The sequence below is a fragment of the Nannospalax galili genome, unplaced genomic scaffold (assembly GCF_000622305.1).
Source record: "Nannospalax galili isolate Female #2095 unplaced genomic scaffold, S.galili_v1.0 scaffold1421, whole genome shotgun sequence".
Classification (NCBI taxonomy): Eukaryota; Metazoa; Chordata; class Mammalia; order Rodentia; family Spalacidae; genus Nannospalax; species Nannospalax galili.
Genome location: NW_008345746.1, coordinates 1,069,912 through 1,096,074, shown reverse-complemented (window position 1 = coordinate 1,096,074; position 26,163 = coordinate 1,069,912). Strand labels below are relative to the sequence as shown.

The window sequence follows — 26,163 nt, the reverse complement described above, 5'->3', positions numbered from 1 at the left end:
AAAATAAAAAAGTAGATTGTGGGGGCTGGAGAGATGGCTCAGCGGTTAAGAACACTGGTTGTTCCTGCAGAAGACCCGGGTTCAAATCCCAACACCCACATGGCACCTAACAACTGCCCATAACTCCAGTCCCAGGGGATCCAACAGCCTCTTCAGTCTTCTGCGGGCATTGCACGACATGGGTGCACTTAACTACATGCAGGCGATACATGCATATGCATAAAACAAAATAATAAATTTTAAAAATTAATTAAAATTTAAAAAATTAAAAAAAAAAAAGCAGATTGTGGTGGTTCACTCCATTAATCACAGCACTCAGGTGGGTCTCTGAGTTCAAGGCCAGCCTGGTCTACATACCGAAATCCAGGCCAGCCAGGCCTACATAGTGAGATCCTGTTTCAAAAAAGAAGCTCCATTGTCAGCTGGGCTATGGCTCAGCAGCACAGCTTTGCCTAGCATGCATGAGGCCCTGTGTTCCCCCTCCAGCCCCACAAAGAGAACATTCCAGAACAGAATTAGGTACTGCCTGTGGGTGAGACCTCTTGGATTTCTAATAAAGGTTTTCTTTCTCTGCAGCTGAAAGATGAAAATACTAAGCTCAGAAGAAAGCTGAATGAGATTCAGAGCTTCTCTGAAACTCAAACAGAAATGTATGTAAAATGGTAGTTAGGTGTCACCTCAGCTCCTCCTCTGTCACTCAGGGAAGTTGGTTTCCAGGGGAGATGAAGTACCAGGGTTGAGTTGAGCATGGGTGCTGTTGTCCATAAGCCTAAAGTGTTAGGCACATTTCTTGTGCTCTGTGAGAGAGGTTTTTAAAGCATCAGAAGTGAGTTGAGCTTCTTGAGACCCTGTCTGTACCTTCCCCCGGGAGCACAGGGCAGTGACAGCTGCCTGAGGCACCTCCCTCCATGGGCTCTAGTGGGTTTCACCCAGTTCATCAGGCTGAAGTGCTGTTGACAACGATCTTGATAGTCTGGAGAGCTCAACCCCATGTTTCCTTCACGAGGGTGAGGACGCTTGAGCGGAAGCTGGAGGCAAAGATGACAAAGGAGGAGAGTGACTTCCACGACCTGGAGTCAGTGGTCCAGCAAGTCGAGCAGAACCTTGAGCTGATGACCGTATGAGGGAGGGGCTCTGTTCTGGGGTAGCAAGCTTGGGGGGGTGGGGCGGGGGGGCATCTAGCTGCTTAGACAGGGCTCTTGGCAGCTGTTGCAGAGTCCACAGCTGGATCCTGAGGTCAGGCCAACAGCCCTCACCATGCTGAGTATGTGTTCTGTGGTGAGCGAGCATTCCTTGGCCCAGAGGGCATGGTCTTGAGATGGGTGGTCCCCAAAGCTGTTGGTGTACAGAGGCAGAGCCCAGGTCCCGAGAGATGGGTCTCCAGGGGCAGAGGAGCCAGGATGGGAGGCTGTAGCTCACTGATGTCTGTCAGCTAAGAGTCCTGGACTGACAGCCTTGGTGATACATCTTGTGTTTTATTTTGGGGGCAACAGAAACGAGCTGTAAAAGCAGAAAATCACGTTATGAAGCTGAAGCAGGAAATAAGTTTGCTCCAGGTAAGTAGAGAAAAGATGGAGGTGTTTGCTTTTAGAAACAAAAATGTGGGCCAAGCATGGTGGTGAATGCTTATAATCCTAGCGCTCAGGAGGCTAAGGCAGGAAGATAAGCCACAAACCCGAGGTTAGCCTGGGCAATATGTACCTGTTGTGTGTGGCCAGGCCTCATGGATGAGTCTGTGCCACCCCAAGGGAGGTGTGGTGGTTTTCCTTTGGGTTTCCTTGTACTGCTCACCCCACTTCGCAGGCACAGGTCTCCAATTTCAAGCAAGAGAATGAAGCCCTGCGGTCAGGCCAGGGCGCCAGCCTTACTGTGGTAAAGCAGAATACTGACATGGCCTTGCAGAACCTCCATGTTGTCATGAAGAGTGCACATGCATCCATAAAGTGAGTCCTTGGGCACTGAAGCCTTGCGGCAGGCTAGGGGTAAGACTGGCCTGGCCACCAGGTATTCTGGATAGCGGCTGAGTGCTACAGTCTTGACAACCAGGAAGGGAAATGTGTTAGATGGTCCTGTTAACCTGCTACATCATGCTGTAGGCAGCCAAACTGTCCCAGAGAACCTTCCTACCTGGAGGTATGGATGACACATGCACTTGAATCCAGTGCCTTCACCTGCAAGACACTGCAGCCCTGAATAAAGGGGACCATAATAGCTTCCCCCATTTCAAGCCTCGTGGCACAGTCTTGGTACGTTGAGCGCACTGTGTGCTGTGCACTGTCAGTTGCTGTCACTAATGGTGATTAAATACTCCGACTCAGCCACTGCTGCATTCTGGTAAACCTGTCAAGCTGAAAATTCTGTATATCAAAAGTGCGTTCACTTCTGACTTGCTAAACAGTGGCACAGCACGCTCTAGGTTTCAGAAGTTCCCTTCCCCTGAATGCGGCTGCACTGGCTGCTGCCCACATCATGGAGTGTTGTGCCACGCTTGGCTAGCCTAGGGAAAGTCAAGTTCAGCTTCAGTTTCTGCTAATGCATCTGCTTCCACCCTCTTGTGGCCCCACCTGGCCTGAGTTCTGCTGTAGGGCGGCTGGCCACTCAGCAGGCCTGCAGGCCCGAGGACATGGTGTTGAACTAGTACACCAGAACCTTGGTGGGTTTAAGGCTTTTCTCTCTGGAACCCCTCTGCTGTGTGTCGGTGACTACTTTTGAACAGCTGGAATATCTGTGTGTCCATTTTAGGCAGCTCATGTCTGGAGCAGAAACACTGAATCTTGTTGCTGAAATCCTTAAGTCTATTGACAGAATCACTGAAGTCAAAGATGAAGTGGACTCTTGAGAACGGCTGGCTGCCGCTGGTCCCACTACCTCTGCATTGAGATCACCACACTTCATCTGAGCGTGCCCTCAGCTATGCAGTCCTCACCAAAGCTTTTATGATGAGATACTGATTTCACGGCCTATTGCAGTGCTACTGACCACCTGCAATCCAGGGGTTCCCTTCCACGAGCTGCACTTGTGGTTTACCTGCAGTCCTGGGTGAAAGTCGCACTTTTTATAGACTTAATCTACTGGAAGACATTTTTGTAAAACCCAGTGATTTCTAGAAATCACTAAGCTGAAAATGGCTCCTTTGTAGACACTGCTTTTGTGACGGACACTGGCTGTCGGACAAGCTCAGGCAGAACACTGAGCCAGTGTGGAAGTGAGGGGCCCAGACAGGGACTTGCTGTGCCTTTGTGCTGCTGCTCAGTGCCTCACCAGCTGACAGTCCACGTCGTGGCCTTCGCAGGGTGGCTGCTGTGGTCAGCAGCCCTAGTGAGGAGGCACCATTGGTAGATGTTGCTCTCCTCCCACCAGAACCACAGGGAACGAGGTTGCAGACATCACATTACAGAGCTGTGTAAACATCCCTACCCGTGTGTGAGCCTTCAGCTTTGGAACGCCGTTTTTGCCTGAGTTTTGGTGAGTGACTCGGAGCCTTCTGCACAGTAAAATTAAGACAGGGAATTTAAAGTGCACACCCCTTTCGAGTTGGCTCCAGGTCTCTGGGCTGTCTCTAACCGCTTTTTCAAGGACAAAGCACAACCAGCACTCTGTGCTGTGCCATGCCGTGTCGGGCCATTTTCCTATAGATTTAAAATTTTTTCTTTCCTTCCTATTATTAGTAACTTTCTTGTCTAAATAAATCCCGAAGATCATCTGTACCGCCTTGTCATTCTGGCTTACCCAGGGGTTCACGCTTGAGGCCCACACTGCTCACACCAGGGCCTGCAGCTTGGTGCATCGTGGTGCAGCTTGGTCCAGCTTGGTGCATCTCGGTCCATCTTGGCTCATCTTGGCATTGCTGCTGACATACTGGCTTATCAGGCCTTCAAGAACTTTTATCTTTTAAATTTTATGTGTATGAGTTTTGACTACATGTTTATAATTGCACCTGTGTCGTCCAATGCCTGCAGAGGCCAGAAGATGGCATCAGATCCCCCAGAACTGGAGTTACAGATGGTTAGCCACAATATGGGTGCTGGGAACCCATCCCAGGTCAAGAGCAGCCAGTCCTCTTAACTGCTGAGCCAGCTCTCCAGCAAGCCTTCAGGTTCTGACCCCTAGTGTTGGATATACTGCAAGAATCCTCACATAGTCATTGTGATCAGGGCACATTTTGAGGTTCTATACATGGAAGGCTAGCATCAGATTTTCAGGAAAGTCATTTGAACTATTAGGCCCTTTGACTCATCTACAAGTAAAGTTCTGGCTTTTCTAGAAGCCACTGTGGAGGTGTGTCATTCCCCCCCCCCCATTGTCACTTGTTCAGAGCACACGAGAGTCCAGGATGAGGTCTTGGGTGGAGGGACATGCAGGGAGAAGACCAGGCTAGTGTTCACTCACAGGGCTTAAGGCAGGGTGGCCAACCTGAGCAGCCCTCGTTTGCACCTGCCCTGAATGCTGACTCCAGCTTGCTCCCGCCACTGTTAAGTCCCTGTACATCTGCTTGTACACCATGTTCTTTGCTTCTGTTTGAAGTGTCCCTAGATTAAAATTTTACAAGTACCATGGTGACATCTGTATAGCAGTTTGCACCAGGCTTGCCCTGAACAACAGACATGAAATACCTGCACCCCGGGAATCAACAGGTCTGTTTGCATGTTCTGGGACTCCTCACCAATCTCAAACTCTGGGCCAGGCCTCACATGACTGTTATTTCCTTGCCACCAAAAGCCCCACCTCATTGGCTCACCACACTGGCACTCTGTCCCTACCGCAGTAACTACTGAGGTGGCTCCTGCCCTCTTCTCCCAAAAGCCACGGCATTGTGGGGCTCTGCAGCTACCAAGTTACAGAGCCAGGGACATCAGTTTTGTGTCCCAAGCCACAACCACTACCCCATTCCCCCACCCCCAACCCCTGCATACGTCAGACCCTGGGAAGACCACCCCCAACTCTCCAGCCAGCCCTGAGATGGCATGGCCTCTGATGCTGGCAAGGCAGAATGTTCCTGGATGCACGGATGCACGGATGGATGAATACAGTGAGGAAGTCCCTGGGTTCGGGCTCTAGGAACGCTGCAGCCTGGAAAGCACTAGACCAATTGACAGCGCCTTCATACTGGCACCGCCTACCCTGCACAAGGTCCAGAGCGCCTCTCTAGGGCACCGCCCTCCAGCGGCCGTCCCAGCGTGCCCCGCACCGCCGAAGGGGCGGGATTTCCGGTGCTGAGTTCCGGGCCGCCGGAAGCGCGCTGTCTGTGTCGCCAGGGCGACGGAGGAGACCTCGGCGCATGTGGGGCGACCTGGCCGGTGAGAACCCGCTGGGCGGCGGCCCAGAGGCGATGTGTCCGGGAGGAGCTGGGCGACCGGGCGGGGAAACTGAGGCCCGCGAGGCCGAGACGTTCTGGTGCGGAGAGCCCGCAGCCGGGCCGGGCCTGGACTCCGAAGCAGCCGGTTCTCCCGCAGCCGGGCCGGGCCTGGACCCCGGGGCAGCTGGTTCTCCCGGAGCGCGGACCCAGCTGAGGTCCCGCAGTTAGCAACACGCAAGGTCGGGTTTGCACAGCCTTGAGCCTAACTCTGCCCTTCCCAGGTCCACTCTCGCTGCACCAGCGGCTCCCCCGGGTTGATTGGGTCCAGCTCCGAGGGGAATGTAGGGCTGGAGAGGGTTGCCCTGGGCCCAGCCGCTTTCATCGGAGCCTGGTTATGGTTAGGAAGGATAGGCAGGGAAGGTGGCATGTGACTCCCGGCTCGGGATTTGAACGTGTGACTTTGACTTTCTTCCTTCACCTGGGCAGTGCGGTGAGGGGAGATGGACACTACTGCTTCTTTGCACACGTTGCCTTTTCATTGGAGACCAGGTGACCAGAAGACAGCTGGTCCCTGTTGTGTCTGGCGGGGTGGCAACGTTGAACCCACCCACCAGTGGTTGTTGCAGATCTGGCTGCTTCTAGCAAGCTTGGTTCACAAATGTTCCCTGCATAAGAATGCTTTCTCAGAAGGGGTTTGCTTTGTATTCTGGGGGGTGGTTTTTTTGGTTTGTTTTTGTCTTTTGTTTTTTTGAGACAGAGTTTCACTTGCCCTGGCTGGCCTGGAACTCACTATATAGACCAAGCTGGCCTCATACTCAAAGAGATCCATTGGTCTCTGTCTTCCCAGTGCTGGGATTAAAGGCTTGTACCCCCACACCCAGCAAGGGTTGCCCTGTTATGTTGCAGTCTGTCAGAACTTCTATCAGCGTCTCACTTTGAGATGCAGAGCCAAGAACAGGAGAGGGTATTTCTCTTCCTTTCCAGTCCTCGAGTGTGAGCTAGTATTGTTATTACATATATTATGTGTGCGTAGGCATGCACATAACATGGTGTGCTGTCATGGTGCAGGTGTGAAAATCGGGAAGATGAGGAAGTCAGTTCTCCCACCATGTGGGTCCTGGGGATTGAACTCAGGTTATTGGTTAAAGCACCTCTGCCCACCGAGCCAGCTTTCCCACTTGAGATTGTTTTCTTTTTTAAGAAAAATTGTATTTTTTTTATGTGTATGAGTATATTGCCTGCATGTATGTAAGTGCACCATGTTGTCATGCAATGCCTGTGGGGGTCAGAAGAGGGCGTTGGATCCCCTGGAACTGGAGTTATGGGCAACTGTTAGCCAGCATGTGGGTGTGGGTCCTCTGCAAGAGTAGCCAGTACTCTTAACTGCCATCTCCCCAGCCCTGCTTGTTTTCTTTAACTTTCTCCCTCAGACTGTTTCCCAAGAAAAAAGCCTCTTACCTTTTTGACAGATAGTCAGGGTCAGGCACTACTGTGTATCTGGTGTTGTTCTGAGGAGCTAGATCAGGAGCAAACAAAGCTCCATCTTGGGAACCCAGCATCCGCTTCTGACAGGCTCCTGCTGTCTCTAACAGGTGAGAGTGTGTGTGTGTGTGTGTGTGTGTGTGTGTGTGTATTCTCTGGGCACTGTCCGTTCGTAACATCTCATATTTCATGGAACAGGTTGGAGTCATGGACATAGATGCTGAGAGAGAGAAGATAACACAGGAGATCCAGGAGCTAGAAAGGATTTTATACCCTGGTTCCTCTGGTGTCCACTTGGAGGTCTCTGAATCCAGTCTCGGTTCAGACTCTGAAGCAGGTGAGCCCAGGCCTAGCTCCTTGTGGTAGGGCCGAAGCGACCGCGTGTACCCTTGGGTTCCCCTTTAGCCATATTGGGCTATGGGATTCTGTGTGGCCAGACTGTTTCCTGCTCAAAGTCCCCTCTGCCTTTACCCCAGTCAGAAAGTTGGTTCCAGTCCCTTGGTCATTAACTCTGGGACCTGCTGGCTGTCCATGCATACTCTGCCTCTGCTGCCATCTGGCCTAGGGCCTTCTCTCTGGACAAGGATGGTATCCTGGGGGGGAGGGGAGAGCCCAGAATTCAGCCTGTCAGCCTGAGTATTCTCCATGGCTCAGACCCCCAGGATCTCTTCCCTGGGCTTATTAGCTAGCCCTCCTGTGAGACCCTGTTGTGGGGGCTCACCCCTTCTCTGCAACCTGGTCTTTATCACAGTATGCTTATGTTTCCGACAGATTCGCTGCCCCATGAGGACTTGGAAACTGCTGATGTTCCCGTCTTGGTAACTGTCGCTCACCTGTGGGGCTGCTGGGCCATGTGCTGATCCCTTCTAGACTAGCTCAGGAGGGCTTGGTCTGCACCCCTATTGATTTTCTGTTATATGTAATGCATGTTTTTTATAAGAATGAGGCATCACAAAGTATTTCCTTGGTTTTGGGTGCTGGGGATGGAACCTGGGACCTCATTCACACTAGGCAAACATTCTTCCTCGGACTTGTGCCCCAGCTGACAAATTATTATCAAAAATAAAATTATCCACTGAAGATAACCACTGTTAGCAGGTTAATGACTACAACTGCTGTCTTTTCCTGAGCTCACATTAATATGCTTATGTGCAACACGAGGTGTGGGAGGCAGCATACCATGTGCCTGTGCCTGCCCTATAGCTCACCTGTGCCTCACTTTCCCAGTCTGGACAGTGGAGATAATTTAGGCACAGGTCAGCATGATGATTAGAGAAATATTTGGCAGTAAGTCACACCAGTTGTTGCTAACCAGGTTTTGTTTGTTTTTGGAGTTTTGTTTTGGGAAACCTTTACAGCTTATTTTTTTACCAAGTGAACAGGAGCAGAGTCCCTTAGTGTTTAAGACTGCAGGCTCCTTAGTAGACTGACAGAGCATTTGCCGTGTCCAGCTCTTGATCTCATGGCTGTGCAGGGAATTTCCTTACCAAGGTCTGGCTCATGAGGTGCTGGGGATGGGATACAGCAAACTTGCTGTGAAGCCCCAATTCACAGAGATGTTGTAAAAGTGGAGGCTGCTTGCTACTGGGTACCAACCCCAGCCCCAGCATACTCCTACAAGCAGATCTCCAGTTGCTCAGAAAATGTGTGTACCCTCTAGCTACAGGGTGATGGTCTCTGCTCCCAAGCATAGCTCAGCCTTCCCCCCAGTAGGGTTAGCTCTTGGCTACATATGCAGTGCTTTCGGTGTCACTTGTGGGCTTAGACTAGACAGCAAATGGGAGGGTGCCCTACATCCCCTCTCCTCATTTGCTGCTTCTTAATCAGGAAGGAAGATGGGGCGAGGCCAGCAATGATGAGGAGGACCCCAAGGACAGAGCCCTCCCGGAAGACCCTGAGACCTGTCTGCAGCTGAACATGGTCTATCAGGAGGTCATCCTGGAGAAACTGGCAGAGATCAGCCAGCTGCTAGCCGAGAACCAGGAGCAGCAGGTAGATGGCCTGTTCAGGGCCTCGGACAGTCCCTCCGGACCCTAAGGGCCTTGTAGCCCAGGTTTCCAGGACAGGGCTCAGAGTACCACCTGCCCTCTTGCCCTACCTGGCCCAGTGATGACCTTGCTTCCGTCCCAGGAGGAGCTCCTGTTTGATCTGGCTGGAGCCAAATGCCCCAAGGTGAAGGATGGTAAAAGCCTGCCCTCAAACATGTACATCGGCCACTTCATGAAGCCATATTTCAAGGACAAGGTCACTGGAGTGGTGAGTGATAAAGACTCCCTCAGAAGCAGGTTCGGTGCCCTGGGGAAAGGGGCTCTCACCCTACAGCCTGTGAGTTTTCAGGAGTTCCCTGGGCCTTTTGAGTTAACATTCTCCGTCTTCCTTAAAACTCTGCCTCATGTTGTGGTGAAAGCTAAGGCCTCTGGATGACAGCGCCCACTGGGGTGTGTTTCCCTGAGGTAGAATCATGACAGGTAGCAAGTCCTTGTAGTGTAGATCTGATGTTGATGGCCTTGTGTGCCCATCAGCCTCGTGGAGTTGCTGACTACCTCACTGTGCTGGTGAGTTATGTCCAAACTGTTCACACTGCAGCAGGTGGCAGTACAGAGGATTTCAGCCTGACCCTTAATGTGGGCGGCGCATGAGGAAGCTGGGAGGAGAGATTCTGGGTCCCAGTGGGGCTCCTGGGGGTGACTGGTTGGGCTGCTACATGCTGATGCACACTTTGACAGGGGCCCCCTGCCAATGAAGATACACGAGAAAAGGCTGCCCAGGGAATCAAGGCCTTTGAAGAGCTCCTGGTGACCAAGTGTAAGAGCCTGGCTGCCTTTTGGGTGGGCGCTCACCTGCAGTTCTCAGACCTGTCTCTCCTGCGGCCTCGTAGGGTCCTGCAGTCCTTGATCACTGGGACTGGCCACTTGATCACTTGCTTTTCCCATGCGGAGAGGGGTGCAGGCTGGGCCTCACATTTACCCCTTCCCACCTCCCAGTTGCTCTTAGAAAATCTAGCCCTGGAAGCCTCTGCCCTAAGCCGGGCTTCAGGTGGAGGGTAGCATTATGGGCTGTATGGGGTCCTGGCTGACTGCCCAGCTGGCATTCAGAGCTGTAGCCACCACCTTCTCTGGAGCAGGGAGCCAGAGATGGCCAGGGTTGTGAAGAGCATTCGGTGGACAGGTGTGTGGAGAGCAGGTAAGGCCTTGTGACATCACTTGTTCTTTCTCAGGGAAACACTGGGAGAAAGCGTTGCTCAGGAAGTCTGTGGTGAGCGACCGTCTACAGCGTCTGCTTCAGCCCAAGTTGCTGAAGTAAGTCTGAAAACATTTCAGCATGGCCTTCCCCACAACTGAGCTGGGGGTTGAGCTGGTGAGGTTTCGTGTGGCGTACTCTGTGCTTGGCTGCTGCCCATCTAGCCCTGAGATGTCACTGCTTGCCCTTTACCCTCCTCTGAAGAAGTGGCCTAGCATTGTGGCCGAGTGTGTGAGTGTGGCCGTCAGACGAAGCAGCTGTGTTTTGGTGTGTGCCTCAGGCAGTTTCTCAGATTCTCTTCCCTGAGTTTCTGGGCCTGTCTGTGAAGCCTACTTTGTGGGTTTGTTAATGGTTGTACATCAGATGACCAGAGGGCATCATGCAGTACCAGCTGCAGTGCTCAGAAGGGGGATACTGTTATATTGCTAAATTGCTGCAGACAAACGACCCCTGGATCTGGGCGTCAGCAGTGCCCGAGGAGCCATACCCTCTGTGCCATCACCACCACATGATGAGGATGTAGGGCTGGAGTAACCAGGGCAGATGTGTCTCTGGGCACCAAGAAGTCTAGAGCTGGACTAGAGGGTACCAGGCTTCTGTCAGCCACTCTCGGCTTCTGTGTGCTCAGGATTGATGGTGGTGATGGCAGTTCTTCCTGAAGCTGTGGGAGAGCCAGCTCTTCTCTCCCAGCCAGTTCTGAGAGAGGGTGCTTACTGCAGCAGTGGCTGCAGAGCTAAAAGGCTGCCTGCAAGTGTCCTGGAGGCTGGGATTTGAGAGGTTCTGAGATGCAAACAACAGGCAGCTACCACCTGCCCCTGTAAACCGCTGCAAGCTTCTGCCCTGGATAGTGCTGTTCTGATCCTCAGCGTGCCCCAGAGGTGGCATCAGGGCTTCCTCTGTGGTGAGGAACCGAGGCAGAGGAGAAGCCGGGTTCTCATGTGGTGAGGAACTGAGGCAGACCCGAGGAGAGACCGGGTTCTCATGGGCTTCTACTGTGCATGAGACCTGCACAACAGCAGCTCCGAACCAGCGCCTCCGCTGACGCTCCTGCTCTTCCTCCTCGCAGACTTGAGTACTTACAGCAGAAACAGAGCCGAGTCTCCAGTGAGTCAGAGAGGCAGGCCCTGGAGAGGCAGGTCAGGGAAGCCGAGAAGGAGATCCAAGACATCAAGTAAGCCAGGGCTTTCTGGGGGTGCACGGGACAGCCAGCGGGCCTGGCGTAAGACCAACACCCTCTCCTTTCCTCCAGCTGTCTCCCAGAGGAAGCTTTGCTGGGGAACAGGCTGGACAGCCATGACTGGGAGAAAATTGCCAACGTCAGTGTGAGTCGGGGCATCCACCTGCAGCAGTGCTGCTCAGCCAGGGTGGGTGGGGCCGGGTGGCAGGGCCTCACCTTCCCTCTCGGCCTGACCCCTGTAGCCCCTCCAGTCAAACAAGTGTGCCTAGCAATCAGGATTGGCAAAGGCTGCACAGGACACCCTCATACACATCCATACTGAGCTCCCTCCTCTGAGATAGGCAGTCCTCTATGCCTTTTGTGTTTAGAGCCAAATCTGCATTTTTAGCTGCATAAGGGATTCTACTTTTTTTTTTTTCCCCTCTCTTTTTGAGACAGGGTCTCCCTGTAGCCCCAGCTGGAACTCACTATGTAGACCAGGCTGGCCTTGAACTCAAGCTCCACCTGCCTCTGCCTGAGCCACCACTCCTGATGTTTTTTGTTATTTTTTTTTTAATTTTTATTTTGTGTGTATGAGTGTATTTCCTGCATGTATGTGAGTGTACCCATGTCGTGCAGTGCCTTGGAGGTCAGAAGAGGGCTCCGGATTCCCCTAAAACTGGCCCTAAGGACAGTTCATAGCTACCATGTGGGTGCTGGGAATCGAATCCAGGTCCTCTGCAAGAACGGCCAGTGCTCTTAACCGCTGAGCCAGCTCTCTAGCCCCCAAGGGATTCCACTCATGGCCACGGGTACCACTGGCTGGCAGAAAGTGACACCCAGTCAGGAGCTATGTCTTTGGTGTGCTTGGCATCAGCAGCCTTGAAGGCTGTGTTTCCCATGGTCAGTTTGAAGGAGGCCGTAGTGCAGAAGAGATCCGGAAGTTCTGGCAGAGTTCTGAGCACCCGAGCATCAACAAGCAGGAATGGGGTGCAGAGGAGGTGGAGCAGCTGAGAGCCATTGCCGCCGCACACGGCCACCTGGAGTGGCACCTGGTCGCAGAGGAGCTAGGGGTAAGAACTAGACAAGACCTTGAGGGCTGGAGGGCCCAGGCTTATGCCTGACTTAATCCCTCAGCCTTGTACCTCTGAGTGGGGATAGAGCTCAAAGAGCATTTGCCTCTCACACATAGCTGTTGCATAGTTTGGTACATATAACTATGATTTCATTGAGTTCCAGGCCAGCCTGGTCTACATAGTGAGCTCCAGGCCAGCCTGGTCTGCATGGTGAGCTCCAGACCAGCCTGGTCTACATAATGAGCTTCAGGCCAGCCTAGTCTACATAGCAAGCACCAGGCCAGCCTGGTCTACATAGTGAGCTTCAGGCCAGCCTGGTCTACATAATGAGCTTCAGGCCAGCCTAGTCTACATAGCGAGCTCCAGGCCAGCTGGGGCTACAGGAGACCCTTTCTCAAAAAGTCATTGGTCTTTCATGGTCTCTTTAGCTTTAAATTCCTTGTCTGGTGAACATGTCAGTTTTTACTGCATTTCTTTGCTTCTTTGTGTTTGGTGGGAAGAATGGCCTAGAAGCAGACCACAGCTGAGACCTGCCACACATGCAGCCCCAGAATTCTCTGACTGGAGGGCTGGGTTTGGAATTGATATGTGACTACTAGAAAAGCCCTTTCCATAAGGGCAAGTGAGGCAGGTGCAGCAATAGTACCATGTGGCTGTAGGCTTATGGCTGGATGCTCCTTTCTGAGGGTGTCACACAGGATTATCCCACATCCCTGCCTTGTGGCTGTCCTCACTGAAAGCTCTTGAGAGCTTGTGATAGTGCCTGCAAGAGGCTTGGAGAGGCACTTGGCGTGAGGCGCCACATGTCCACAGCATTTGCTAAGCCTGGAATTTCCTTCCGTCCCTGTGAGAATTGGCAGTGTGGTTTGGATATCATCTGAGTTAGCTGTCAAAAGATTTTTCTTGTTTGTTTTGAGAGGATAGAGGTAGAAGGATTTGAAGGATTTTTTTGCTTGCTTAGGGTTTTGGGTTTTTTTGGTTTTCTGTTGTTGTTTTTTTTTGAGACAGGGTCTCCCTGTAGCCCCAGCTGGCCTGGAACTCGCTATGTAGACCAGGCTGGCTTCGAACTCACAGAGATCCACCTGCCTCTGCCTCCCAAGTGCTGGGATTAAAGGCATGTGTCCACCACACCTGGCAGCTTGCTTATTTTTAAGACAGGGTTTCACTCTGTAGTCCAGGCTGGCCTGGAGTTCACAATATGGTTTACATTCATCTCAATCTCATGGCACTCCCCAGGCCCTGCTTCCTAAATGCTGGGATTAGCAACACACTTGGCTAGTGCCAAGTTTCCTTTCTATAAGCCATAGAGCCTTCTCTGGCTGCTCTCGTCCTATGTCCCTACCGTGGTGTGGCATGCTGTCATCCACAGGAACCTAGATGAGAAGAGCTCTGTTGTACAAAGTGCTACCTGTGACCCTCAGGCTCACCTGTCCCCTGGAACACTTAGAGGCTGGTCTGGGTGTCTCTGTGGGTGCATGACAAAGTCCAGTAATGCTGTTTGCTTTCGTTTGGTCTCGGGAAGACCCGTCGCAGTGCCTTCCAGTGCCTGCAGAAGTTCCAGCAGTACAACAAGGCCCTGAGACGCAGAGAGTGGACAGAGGATGAGGACCGGGTGCTAACCCAGCTGGTCCAGGAGATGCGTGTTGGCAGTCACATTCCGTACCGCAAGAGTGAGCCACCACACCCACACCAGTCCTTCAGTTCCTTGGACTGCCCCAAGCCCTAGTGGCCTAAGGCCCCACATTCCTAGAAGCAGAGGCTTGCAGAATAGTTCACAGTTGTGCTGGGAAGAGCTAGGAGGAGGCGGGGAGGAGGAGTGAAGGGACTGAACAAACGAGTGTCCTGCTGTCCAGTCTTCCCAGTATAGCTCCTCTGGGCAGCCTCTCTGTCCCTAGCTGTCACCTGCATGGCATGAGTATCTGAGTCTCTACCCCCTCTTCCCCAGTTGTCTACTTCATGGAAGGGAGAGACTCCATGCAGCTGATCTACCGGTGGACCAAGAGCTTGGACCCCAGCCTGAAAAAGGGGTTTTGGACCCCAGAAGAAGATGCTGTAAGTTTGGGACCCACGGAAGACTGCACCCAAGAAGCTTACCAGGCTGTCCTAAGTGACTGCTGTGCCTTCCTACGCTGAGAGACCTCTGGTGGGGAGGTTACGGCTGTGCCCAAGGAGGTATCATCTGCTTTTCCTTTCCTGCAGAAGTTGCTTCAGGCTGTCGCCAAGTATGGGGCACAGGACTGGTTTAAAATCCGGGAAGAGGTGCCAGGTAGGAGCGATGCCCAGTGCAGAGACCGGTGAGTTGCACGCACTGGCTGAGGGAGTGACTTGCTTGGGTCTCGCTTCTGTGGGCCTAGGGCAGGCTAGGTGACGGTGGCCACAGAGGGATGTACTGTCTCCATGGGAGGGTGTGGCCCAAGGGACCTTTGTGGGCTGGGGTTGACCCTACTAGGAGGCAGAATAAGTTGTTTTTCCCAACTCAGACCTTCAAGTTTCTCTTGTCCATCAGAAATAAGATTCTGGCCCCTGGTGGGCAGACGTCCCGACCCTTCCCTGTGTCCTCCCGCACCGCTGGCAGGAGGGTCCCCGAGGCAGCGGAAGTCCTTTCCTCCTTTTCTTTCTCGTTTCTTTCAGTAGTTTATTGAGATGTATTTCGCTTATCTTGTTAACGTAAACTATTTTGGTCACCCCAAAAAGAATCTACACTAAACTTAACCCTACAGAACCCCATTCACAACAGGCAAAGGTCAACAGACTTGTCTTCCAAGATGCACAAATCGCCAGTAAGCCCACAAAAAGATACTCAAAGTCACTAATTTCATAAACACCAGTCAAAACCACAGTGAAATATTTCACACACATTGGTGTGACTGTTTAAAAAATAAAGGGGGCGGGGCAGCAAAATAATGTGTTAGGAGAGGGGGGAACAGACTTCAGTGGGAATGCCCAGTAACACTGTCTCTGGGGATAACAGTGTGGCCAGCTCTCAAAATGTGAGGCAGTGTTGTGCTGAGAGTTTGTGAGTGTGAGACCCAGGAGAGCTGGATGCAAAGGGTCACAGCAGCGTGGCTTATTGTGGATAAGACAGTGTGGAGTGAGATAGGCATGGTTAACTCCTGAGAGTGTGAGGCCAGCCTGATCTACTTAGCGAGTTTCAGGCCAGCCAGGGCTACATAGTGAGACCCTATCTCAAAAAGGTGGAGGATGGGGCTGGAGAGATGGTTCAGTGGTTAAGAGCACTGGCTGTTCTTGCAGAGGACCCAGGCTTGGTTCCCAGCACCCACATGGCAGCTAACAACTGTACGTAACTCCAGTTCAGGGGAATCTGATGCCTTCTGTGACCTCTGTGGCCATTGCACGACACAGGTGCACTTACACACATGCAGGCAATACGCTCGTACGCATAAAATAAAAGTAAATAAAAAAAAGATTTTTGATAGAGTCTCCCTAGTCCCAGCCCACCTGGAAGTCACTTTGTGGACCAGGTTGCCTCAATCTCACAGAAATCCACCTGCCTCTGGCTCCCAATGCCTAGGACTAAAGGTGTGTGCTACCATACCCAGTGCTAAGTACATTTTTTTTAAAGCTTGGGGTGTTCATGAGGAGTCCTGGCCTTTTAAGGACAGAACATTCTGATAGCTGCTGTTTCTGTAAGTTCAGTAGAGCCTGCACAGACATTGAATGCCTGAACAAGGATTTTCAGAGGTGCTTGTTTCTCTCAGGAGTACCCTGGTCAGAAGGAACTCTGTTCAGCCTTTCAGGACCTGCCGACTTCCTGCACCGTTTTGTGTTCTGACAGGCAGGTGTGAGGCTTCGAGCTCTCACATCTTCCCTTCCTGTCGTCTGTCTGCTTGTGCCTTCTGAGTGACTGTGGCACGGACTCTCACAGAAGCCCTTCATGGCTACCTGTTGAGCCTCATGGCCGCTTACATGTGTGCATGTCTTTATAGAAATGTCTATTCAAATCCTTTGCCTGTTTTGAAATGACTTTGACTTTGTATTACTGGCTGGCAAGTGATCCTTAGTCTTCCAGATGATACACGTCCTTGTCAGGTCCGATTGCACATGTTCTTGTGTGTGACTTGTCTCCACTATCTCGACGGGGCCCCTTGAAGTATAAACTGTCTTTTTATTTGTTTTTGAAACAGGGTCTCACTATGTAACCCTAGCTGGCCTTGAATTCACAGAGCTCTGCCTGCCATTGCCTCCCTAGTGCTGGGATTGATTACATGGCCATCATACCTTTAGCCCCAGCACTCGGGAGGCAGAGGCAGGCGGATCTCTGTGAGTTCAAGGCCACCCTGGTCTACAAAGTGAGTTCCAGGACAGCTGGAGCTACAGGGAGACCCTGTCTCAAAAAGGCAAAAAAAAAAAAAAAAAAAAAAAAAAAAAAGACAGGGGCCACCATGCCCGGCAAAGCATGAGCGCTTTTTGGTGAAGTGCAGCATATCTTTATTTTTCTTAAACTCTTATTGTTGTATCTAAGAAATCATTGGAAAAGACAGGCAAGTGGTTAGGGGTCTTAGCATCTAAAATGTCTCCATTTCCACATCACTTTCAGCTACATCAGAAGATTACATTTCAGCTTGAAGAAGGGAAGATGGAATGCAAAAGAGGAGGAGCAGCTGATTGAATTAATAGAAAAATATGGCGTTGGTGAGTCGTGGAGGCTTCTGTTTCCTGCCTTTGCTGGCTTTGAGCTCCCTGAATGCTGGAGGCTCAGCTCTCGCTGTCTTGCTTGATGGTGGTGGATCTTCCCCAGGGCAAATGCTCATTTGTTTGTTTTTTGAGACACGGTCTCTCTCTAGCCCCAGCTGGCCTGGCTCTCACTGTGTAGACCAGGCTGGCCTCGAACTCACAGAGATCTGCCAACCTCTACCTCCCAATGCTGGGATTAAAGGCCTGTGCCTCCATGCCCCACAAAAGATGACTTTTTAAAAATTGTATCAGGGCTGGGGAGATCAGCTGATAAAGTTCTGGCCATACAGATATGAAGGCCTGGGTTCAGATCCCAGAGCCCACAGCACTTGTAATCCCAGCACTGGATGACCCCGGTTTGGTTCCCAGCATCCCAATCAGGTGGCTCACAGTTACCTGTAACTCTAGTTTCATAGGATTTGACCTCTTCTGGCCTCACACAGAAGAGAGCACCTGTACACATGTGGCATCCGTATACACAGACACACATATGCATAAATACATATGTATATATATATATATTTTTTTTTGGTCTTTTTGAGATGGTCTCCCTGTAGCTCCAGCTGCCCTATAGACCAGGCTGGCCTTGAACTCATAGAGATCTGCCTGTCTCTGCCTCCCAAGTGCTGGGATTAAAGGCATGCGCCACTGTGCCCGGCCTGATTTTTTTTTTTTTTTAAACCCAAGATGGACAGCCCCTGAGGAATAGTATTTAAGGTTGGTCTCTGGCCTCCACATGCATGTGCACACATGTTCACCTGCACACATGCTCATACACACAATTATGTCATTGTGTCACCCATTGCTTTTCACCCAACACTGATCCAGCTGATCACCCTTCACAAGTCTTCTGATCCTGCTACTCCAGCTTCAGTGGCCACTGACATTTCCACATAGACGAGCCCCGGGCTGTCTGTCCGCTCTTGTGACCAACATTTATGGTATCTCCCAGTTTTTACTACAGGGTTGGAATGAGCTGGGCGTTTATACAAAATCTCGGTGGTATGGTGACACCTCCTTAGAATAACGCTAACTGTGGTTCGAGGACGTGCCAGTACGAAGGGTCTTGTCCCCTGACATCGCATTGCTTCATAAACGATGTACAGGTGTCCCTCTGCAGCACTGGAACACAAAGCATCACAGTGTCTGTTGAGCCTGAATGCAGCAGATACACAGGGCTGGGTGTAAAGCCTGGGGTGACCTCCCCTCCTGCTCTGTGTGCGAATTTCCTTGAAAGACCCATCAGCATTGAGAATCAAGTGCTGCCAAATGTGGGTACTCTGGCACTGGTGAAAGCTGGCCAGTGCGTTAGGGTATAAGGAAAACTTATACTGATGGCCCTGCCTTGATCCTGGAGGCTGTAGGCAGTTCCCAAGCTGGTGAGTTCCTGTTGTCATGCTGTTGCATGAAGCACTTTGTGTGGTTGGTTGTGTTTGTAGGTCATTGGGCCAGAATCGCCTCTGAACTTCCCCACCGATCAGGCTCCCAGTGTCTGAGCAAGTGGAAAATCTTGGTCAGGGTGAGGCCTGTTTGCTTTCTGTGTCTGTGCTTGGCTGGAGCTTAGTCTGGGGGTTCATCATCTGCGGGAGGCCTTGAGCAGGATGAGGAAGTGCTGCTGGTGGGGCAGGGAGGGCAGTGTACAGGTTCTGGCCCTTGTGCTTTTCAGGAGGCCAAGGCTGGCGCTTGCCACAGCAGCAGCAGCAACCCTCTGCTCCTAGAGGTGTTCCTGCTTAGGACCTTTCCTTAACGGCTGGCCTGCTGGCCTGTTACTGTCATACCTGGGCATCTGAGGCCTCAAGGAGCCCTTTCCTCCCCTCAGAAGAAGCGCTGTCTCCCGAGGAGGAGGGGACGGAGGCCCCGACCTAGCAGTCAGTGGAGCTCCAGCAGCAGCAGCAGTAACAGCGGAAGTGATGGCTACAGCAGCAGCAGCAGCAGCAGCGAGGACTCGGAGGCAGAGCCTCTGGAGGGTGGCAGAGTGCTGCTGCCCCCACAGTACACAGTGCCACACATTGACCTGTGGGTTCCTACAAGGCAGAGCACCAGCTTACCACAGAGACAAGGGGCAGGGTGCTACCCAGAACACCCTGCTGCTTCCTCCTGCCCTCCTGATGGGTCTGATACCACCCACAGTCACCAAAAGGCAGTTTCCACCACCGCCTCAGCTCTTGATGCGGTGATCCAGGCACAAGTGCCCTATGAAACTCACAGCACTGTCCCAAGAGGTGCCCAGGACCTACACTTGTCAGACACTCACCCAGCAAGTGTAGAGGATCCATCCTGCAAGGTGGGGCTCAGGGCACCCTAAAATGTGTGCAAGAGAGAAGCAGTCCTCACCCCCAACTATCCTGAGTCCCCAGCGCTGTGCAGGGTTCTCTCTACTCAGTCTGGCTTGGTCATATCCACCTGCCTGTCCCTCTCTGATCTCAGGGTTGAGGCCCTGGACCAGATGCAGCTCTGGCAATAGCTGGAATAGCCTTGTAGGCTGCACAGGCTGGTCTTATCTGGAGGTCACGGGAGGGACCGTGCATTCAGAGCCCGGCAGTAGGGCAGAGCTCATCTGCCATATCACCTGCCATGTGGGCCAAAACATCTCTTAGAGGTAGCTGGGCCAGGCCCCACCTGAGGACCACATACTGGGGACTTCCCCAGAGAGCCGGTGGTGCCTTTGGCATGTGCTTTGGGGTCTAGGCAAGGAGGTGCCTGTGCAGCACACATGGAGGCCTGCACCAGGGTCCTGCTCACCAGCCTCACAGGGTTTCTTGGTCTGCAGCATGTACTGAAGGTGCCCTTAGAGACAGTGCTGAAGGTGCTCAGGAGCCGCCCAGCCACCCAGAGCCATACCCTGGTGAAGGAGAGACTGAGGAAGCCACCCCTGCCTAACTTACCTCCAGGGCCTGGCCCTGGTGACAGCACGATTGAGCCCTGTCTACAGCGGCTGTGGCGTGGAACCTTCCAGAATAGGCAGCGGCGCAAGAGACAGGCCCTGCACCGGAGGCTTCTCAAGCACAGGCTTCTGCTGGCTGTGATACCCTGGGTGGGGGACATCACCCTACCCTGCACACAAGCTCCGCGGAGACTGGCAGCAGCGCAGACTCAAGGTACCATCCAGGGCTCCTTTGGGAGCCTCCTGGAGCTGGGGTGGGACAGCACGGTGATCTCTCTGGAGCAGCCTCATCAGGGTCCTTAGGAGGGTTAGCTGCTCCGTGAAGGGCAGATGCACCTGTCCCGGAAGGGTTTGAGAATGAACCATTGGCACCCTTCCCTCTCTGCCCTTGTCCAGCCAAGGGCAGCTGGATTTGGGGTTCTGTGTGTAGTGAGAGGACCCAGGAGGTTCTGCCAGCTGCCATTTGGTGGTAGCATGGAGCTTCCAGGCTGCTCTGCCCCACACTGTCGTGGGGATCTCTGGGAGGGGAACTAAACAGCTAGAGTCATTTTCCACATACGCCCTTGTCTGCCAGCGGACATCATCAGGATGCAGTTAGAGTGTGCCCACCTGGCCAGCACTCCAGTGTTCACACTGTTCATTCAGGTAAGCCCCCAACAGAGTGCTGTCTGCTTTGCTCTGTTCTTTTGGTGACGTTTTGACATTTGTCATAGCCTCATACCTTAAAGTCATGTTAGAAACTTTGGGATCCTCAAAGGCAGTCCCCTGATGGCCTGCAGCTTTCAGCAGCTTAGTGTGGAAGGGAACACTGACCCTTCAGCATCTGCTGCCCCTTTGGGTTAAACAATGATTTAGGAAGGGGGTGGGTGCCTGGGTCCCAGGTCTGAGGAGATATTAAGGTGAGGAGGGAAGGGTGAGGGGCAGACCTGGGGACATGATGGGAATCTGTACTGGGTCCCTTTAAAGGGGCTAGAGAGCTACCTTAGCAATTAAGAGCAATGGCTACTCCTGAAGGTGACCTAGGTTTGGTTCCCAGCAGCCACATGGCAGCCTGCAGCCATCTACAACTCTAGTTCTAAGGAATCTAACACGGTCTTCTGGCCTCTGCAGGTGCAAGCAAAACATTCATATCATAAAGTAAAATGTTTTTAAAAGTATGAAAGGAAGAGAGGGAAGACCAGCATAGACTTCCCCATGGACTGGTGTAGCCTGGGAACCCAAGTCCAATCTGGAGGCTGGGATGCCCTCATGGTATCCCTGGGCCAGCCAAAGCCTTTGGGGGTTTGGACCTTCTGGAGCAGCCATGGTCAGGGCCACACTCAGTTCCTTGACCACCTGTGGGCCTGGCCCCGTGCAGCCAGGGCAGGAGGCACTCACCTTCACATCTCTCAGCTGTTGCAGATTGACACTGCTGGCTGCATGGAGGTGGTTCGAGAGAGGAAGACCCAGCCACCCACTGCACACCAGCCTGGCACCCAGGGCCCCCAGCCACATCTTCAGCAGGTAGCAAGTACTAAAGACAAGAATGAGGACAAGTGCTCCCCACCCCACTGTGACACAGCCTTGCTGTCTCTGCCCTTCCTCTAAGGGACGATTCCCAGACGTTTCCATAAAAGAATGGGGCTCTGTCCCCAAGAACAGGCCCCACCATCCTTTCTCCAGGGAGGCAGCTGTACATGCAGCCCGATGGGAGGCCTGGTAGCAAGTGAGGCAGGTGCCAGTTGCGTAAGGCCTGCCTGGCTGCAAGCCTGGGTCTCCCCCAGGACACCTGCTCAGGCAGAGGTTGGATCAACAGCACCATTTGCTCTAGGAGCCAAAGTCAGGAGCTCCCCTCCCAGACAGGGGAGGTCTGTCACCTGGAGGGACATTGAACCAAAATAGAGCTCTGGTGCCCAAAGCCCACAGGCCTCACACTGCACTGACAGTGCAGAAGAGCTCTGGCCAGGCAGCCTTTGGGTGAAGCTGTAGCTCCCCAGCAGGTTTTCACAGGACCCTGAGCTCAGTGCAGAGATGGGAGTGGCAGAGGGTGGGCTGGGTGGAGACACGTGATGCGCCCAGTGACGACTCCTGCAAGCTGACTGTGATCTTTCTCCTTTCGCAGGCGCCATCTAGTGCTGACAGCACCACAGGTACCGACATGCCACAACTCTGCCTCTCACAATGCCCGTTCAGTTGCTCCACAGCCTCTGGCAGCACAGCCTGTGCCCTGGGAGCAGACTCCTTGAATCCCACCTGGCTAGAAAGGCCTGAGGCTGCTTGGGCTGTCCGCTTCTGGCAGTCCCTTGCCTGCACACCTGGGAGGGCCTGGGTTCCTGAGGAACAATACTGTGTGTCACATGAGGGGAAAGCCCCACAGACCTGGTTTTGAAGGTGCAGGACATTTAGGGAATGGTCTCCCTCAGCTTGTTAAAAGTGGGCTGGTCTGCCCTTTGCACCTGCTGCCCTAGATGTGAATAGCACCTGGGCTTGGGTGGGAGGCATGAAGTGGGCTGGAGCCCTACACACAGGCTTGCTGATGGCCTAGGGTTCTTAAGAGGTGGTTGTCTGTTCCTCCTGTAGGCTCCCTCTTCCCAAGCATGCCAGCTGAACACACTGTAAAGAGAGCCGGCCATAAAGGGCGTCCACGGCTAGGGTCCTGCAGAACTGAGTCTACCTCCTCTCCGGTGCCCACACTAGCCCCACAGGGCCCTCGGCCCAAGCCCAAGACTGTATCTGAACTGCTTTTTGAGAAGCGGCTCCGCGAGTCCCGTGCCAGGAAGGCCACCCAGGCCCTCAACAGCCAGCTGCTGGTCTCCTCAACTCTGCTCCTCCAGGCCCCTCTGCTGCCAGCCCCACAGGGTCTCCCAGTCGCAGGTCCTGCTGCCTCCAATATGGAACTCTCTGGGCCTCTGGCCCCTGTGGTAATCAGCTCAAGCCCTTCTGGTTCCTGGCAGGTAGCTGAGACTTCAGCCAAGGACAAGCAGCCCCTCAACCTGCAAACCCTGCCCCTAACTCCTCTCCATAGAGGAACCCAGGCTGCAGCCCCTGCTGCTTTCAGGAGCCTGGCCCCAGCCCCCGAGCAGGCCCCCGTGACTTGTCCTCTGAGCACTCTGGGGCAATCTCAGGCCCCTGCCACATCCCAGAAACAGAGCCTGCCCAAAGCCCTTCCCCTTTTCCCTGCAGCCCCCGGCCCCACTCGGCTGCCTGTGCAGCCCCTCAGCCTGCAGCCTGCTCTAGGAACACAAGCAGGTGGGCACCCCCTGGCAGCCGGGGCCAGGCTACCCATTAGCTGGGTGCTCACAACTCAGAAGCTACTCCCCATGCCAGTGGCAACTGTGGTTAACTTCCCCCAGCCAGTGAAGACCCCTGATCCCGCAGAACCGCCAGTAAGACAGCCACCGCCCCCCACTGAACTGCCAGCGAGACAGCCACCGCCCCCCACTGAACTGCCAGCGAGACAGCCACTGCCCCCTACTAAGACTCCTGTGTGCCCTGGACACCCTCCTTTCAGTACAGAGCCCAGAGGACCTCAGGATTTGGAAAGGCCACTCACATCCGAGCCTGAAAAGAAGGCCCTGGACCTCAACCTGATTTCCCAGGAAAGCGAGGCAGCTATAAGGGCTTGGCTGAGGGGCTGCCAAGGTGCTAGTGTGCCTCCACTAGGGACCAAACTCCCTTACCTGCCCCCTGCCCTGTGTAGCTTGCGAGCACTGTCCAACCTCCTGCTCCACAAGAAGGCCTTGGAGCACAAGGTGTCCTCTCTAGTGGATGGGAAGGCGGCTGGAGCCCTACAGGCCTCACTGGGGCTGGTGCGGAGGCAGCTCCATGACAATCCGGCCTACCTCCTGCTGAAGACACGGTTCTTGGCAGTCTTCTCCCTTCCTGCACTCCTGGCTACTCTGCCCCCCAACAGTGTCCCCACCACCCTGTCATCAGCCACAGCAGTGAGTTCTGAGAGTGACAGTGAGGACCTTATGGGTGACCTGGAGCCCAAGGACAAGGCCAGGAAGCTGGAATGCATGGCCTGTGGAATGCAAGCAAGCCCAGTGGCCACAGACCCCATGCAGGTAAGGGTGCTGGACTACAACCCCACTTCCCTGTGGCAAGGGCCCTCTGGTGTCCCGCCTGCCTGTGTGGCTGGCTGAGTGGTGAGTTGGGCAGGTGGAAGTTATGCAAGGGAGTTGGCTGTGGGTTTCTCAGGGAGGAGGAAGCTCGTCCAGCCTGCCTGGTAGGGACAAGGGTTTAGCAGAAGCTGCCTCTCCTGGGCTGGGTGTAACAGAAGAGAGGCTGCTGCTGGGACCCAGCCCCTCCCCACATGCTCATTGCACACCCAAGCTCAGGGTGGAGAGGCTGGTCTGTCTCAGGTGTCAGTCCCCACTTGTGGGCACTTGTGCCCTGGGGTAGGCTGTGGGCTCAGCGAGGTGGTGGCCCTTGTTCCTGCTCTGTAGGTGCAGTTCCTCCCAGGCCTCTCTTGCTCACAAAGACTGCTTTGAATTGGGCTGGCAAGACTATTCTAGTTCCCATATGATCCCTGGAACAAAATGTGTGGGGCCATTTCCATGTGCCTACTCCCAGGGAACCTCGCAAGGCCTCCTTTCCCCTGTGGCTGTGGACACAGCCTCCCAGCCGTACTCCCTTCCTTAGGTGGCCTGGGAATCTTCCCCCACACTGGACCTTACCTCAGGGACATGGGAGTGTCTGCCATGGTTTTGCCTAAAGAGGGTTGGCAACCCCACCTGCTAGGAAGGCTGTAGAAAGCCAGGACCCAGCTCCTCGCACATACCTGTCCCGGGGAAGCTAGGCTCCAGTGGCTGCCTGTCCCTTGTGCTTGGGTTGGGCCTGGGTTGCAGCGTCCTCAGAGCCATCTGCCCCTCACTCTATGCACCGCATGGCTGGACGTCACTCGTCTCTCCTGGCCTGGCTCATTTCAGGAAACCCCAGGCCCTGGTGAGGATTCTACCCCCTCCCACCCAGATGCTTCTGACGACCTTGATGTGCTCCAGACCCGGCATGCCCGGCATGCCCGGAAACGGAGGCGGCTGTGAACAGCGAGGTGAGTCCTAAGGAGGACTGGTTGCCACCCTACAACCAGGAAGAGCAGCAGCGTCCGGCCAGCTAAGGGTAGTGGTGTTAGGGCGAGGCTAGGCCTGTGGGTGCAGGGCAAGGCTTCTGGAGGTGCTCTTAGAGCATTCCTCTTCCCCTTCCCCAAGTCCCACATAGGCCGTTGTGCCTCCAGGCCTTGGCATTACTCCCTCTGAGTTTCACCCCCTCCCTTCCCTGGGGTGTCAGATCCTCAGAAACACCCTCCCTGACTGCTCTTCTGAGGTAGCACTGGTCATCCACCACACGCACCTGTCAGAATAGTTACCTGGAGTCTCCTGAACCACAGACCCCAAACTAGCTCGCTTTTACTGTTGGGACCCAGGGCCAGGACAGCTCAGTGATGGCTGAGATGAAATGCAAGGGGGTCAAGGTCCGCAGTCAGAGGCAGAGAGTCTGGGGACCATAGCTGAGTCCCAGGGAAAGAGGCGATGGGACCATAAGGGTCTCCAGAATGTTCCCTTTCGCCTGTGTAGGCTGTGGTGCCTGTCCACTCAGCTCAGTTCCAGCTTTGGTCCCTGGCCCTCAGCAGTACCATCTGTACGGTATGGGGTACCTGCTGGGGTTGGGGTGCCCCCATTGTTAGAGTGTCCCTATGTTTTAGGACAAGGACTCATGGGGTCCAGAAGCCCACTCCTGTTCAGGCAAGAGGCAGGGCCCAGGACTGACCAGAACCCCACCGCGCCCCCTATAAGAGGAAGCACAGAGACCAGGGAGCTGCTTGCCTGCAGACTGAACTCTGCCTGTAGCAGGCTGCAGGGGCTCTGACAACAGTGGCCATGTGGTCACAGCTGTACCTGTGACCCATGTGCAGATCCAGATATTTGAAGGAATAAAGTAAATGTTCTATTTTTTAATCAAAAAGCAAGACTTGGGCTTTTGTCATTTGTTGTGTTGAGGTACCGGTACCCAGAGCTCCCACCAGCCAGTTTCTAAACTTCCCTGGTACAGTTGACTGGGGATGTGGAGTGCTTGCCAGTCCTAAGAGCCTCCTCCACCCTCAGCTGCCCCTGCTGCCCATGGACCCAGTACCTTTCCAGGGGACTAGGAAGATGGAGAAGCAGCACTTGCCCATTTGTGGAAATGGGTTGTATCTCTGGCATGTACCTCCCCAGTGAGGGGCCCTGCAGTCACAGCAGCAGCTCTGTTCCTCGAGTCCTTTCTCACAGGCATTTCTTTGGCATGGGGCCAAGCCAGCCTGGCCGGGTCCTGCCTCTCTGTCTTCTTAGTCCCTGCTTTGGTGACCATAGCTCCC

The 26,163-nt window shown here is 53.6% G+C and overlaps 2 protein-coding genes across 8 annotated transcripts in view; both read left to right on the top strand.

Moving 5' to 3' along the window:
- Entr1 (endosome associated trafficking regulator 1) overlaps nt 1–3,705 on the top strand; it is a 7,584-nt gene extending 3,879 nt beyond the window's left edge. For 2 of the 4 annotated variants that reach the window (XM_008841952.3, XM_008841955.3), the window contains 5 exons: nt 577–650; nt 1,007–1,118; nt 1,494–1,556; nt 1,804–1,943; nt 2,743–3,705. In XM_008841952.3, the coding sequence (XP_008840174.1) occupies nt 577–650; nt 1,007–1,118; nt 1,494–1,556; nt 1,804–1,943; nt 2,743–2,839 (486 nt within the window). In that variant the 3' untranslated portion in view covers nt 2,840–3,705. Of the gene's footprint in view, nt 1–576; nt 651–1,006; nt 1,119–1,493; nt 1,557–1,803; nt 1,944–2,096; nt 2,247–2,742 lie in introns of all 4 variants that reach the window. The other 2 variants (XR_003850921.1, XM_008841956.3) reach the window with 2 other exon arrangements.
- A 1,515-nt stretch (nt 3,706–5,220) lies between these two features.
- Snapc4 (small nuclear RNA activating complex polypeptide 4) lies at nt 5,221–25,757 on the top strand. Of its 4 annotated transcripts, none has more exons than XM_017800313.2 (24): nt 5,221–5,297; nt 6,766–6,888; nt 6,977–7,115; nt 7,550–7,596; nt 8,606–8,770; nt 8,909–9,034; nt 9,505–9,583; nt 9,996–10,077; nt 11,085–11,189; nt 11,268–11,340; nt 12,083–12,247; nt 13,773–13,920; nt 14,196–14,302; nt 14,450–14,544; nt 16,809–16,903; nt 18,385–18,464; nt 18,765–19,229; nt 19,716–20,043; nt 20,404–20,474; nt 21,222–21,335; nt 21,931–21,958; nt 22,389–23,875; nt 24,740–24,861; nt 25,513–25,757. In XM_017800313.2, the coding sequence occupies exons 3-23, from the start codon at nt 6,986–6,988 to the stop codon at nt 24,851–24,853; spliced, it is 4,104 nt and encodes a 1,367-aa protein (XP_017655802.1). In that variant the 5' UTR covers nt 5,221–5,297; nt 6,766–6,888; nt 6,977–6,985; the 3' UTR covers nt 24,854–24,861; nt 25,513–25,757. The 4 variants fall into 4 exon arrangements, with proteins under 4 accessions (XP_017655802.1, XP_008840172.1, XP_008840173.1 ...); XM_008841951.3 differs by having other exon boundaries at nt 5,228–5,297; nt 21,222–21,332; XM_029567745.1 differs by having other exon boundaries at nt 5,282–5,297; nt 6,770–6,888.
- Nucleotides 25,758–26,163: the final 406 nt, after the last annotated feature.

Coding starts and splice junctions, on each gene's coding strand:
- Snapc4 (XM_017800313.2), top strand. CDS start 6,986: ATGGACATAGATGCTGAGAGAGAGAAGATAACACAGGAGATCCAGGAG. Junction 11,341..12,082: donor AGAAAATTGCCAACGTCAGT/GTGAGTCGGGGC, acceptor TCCCATGGTCAG/TTTGAAGGAGGCCGTAGTGC. Junction 20,475..21,221: donor TGTTCACACTGTTCATTCAG/GTAAGCCCCCAA, acceptor CACATCTCTCAG/CTGTTGCAGATTGACACTGC.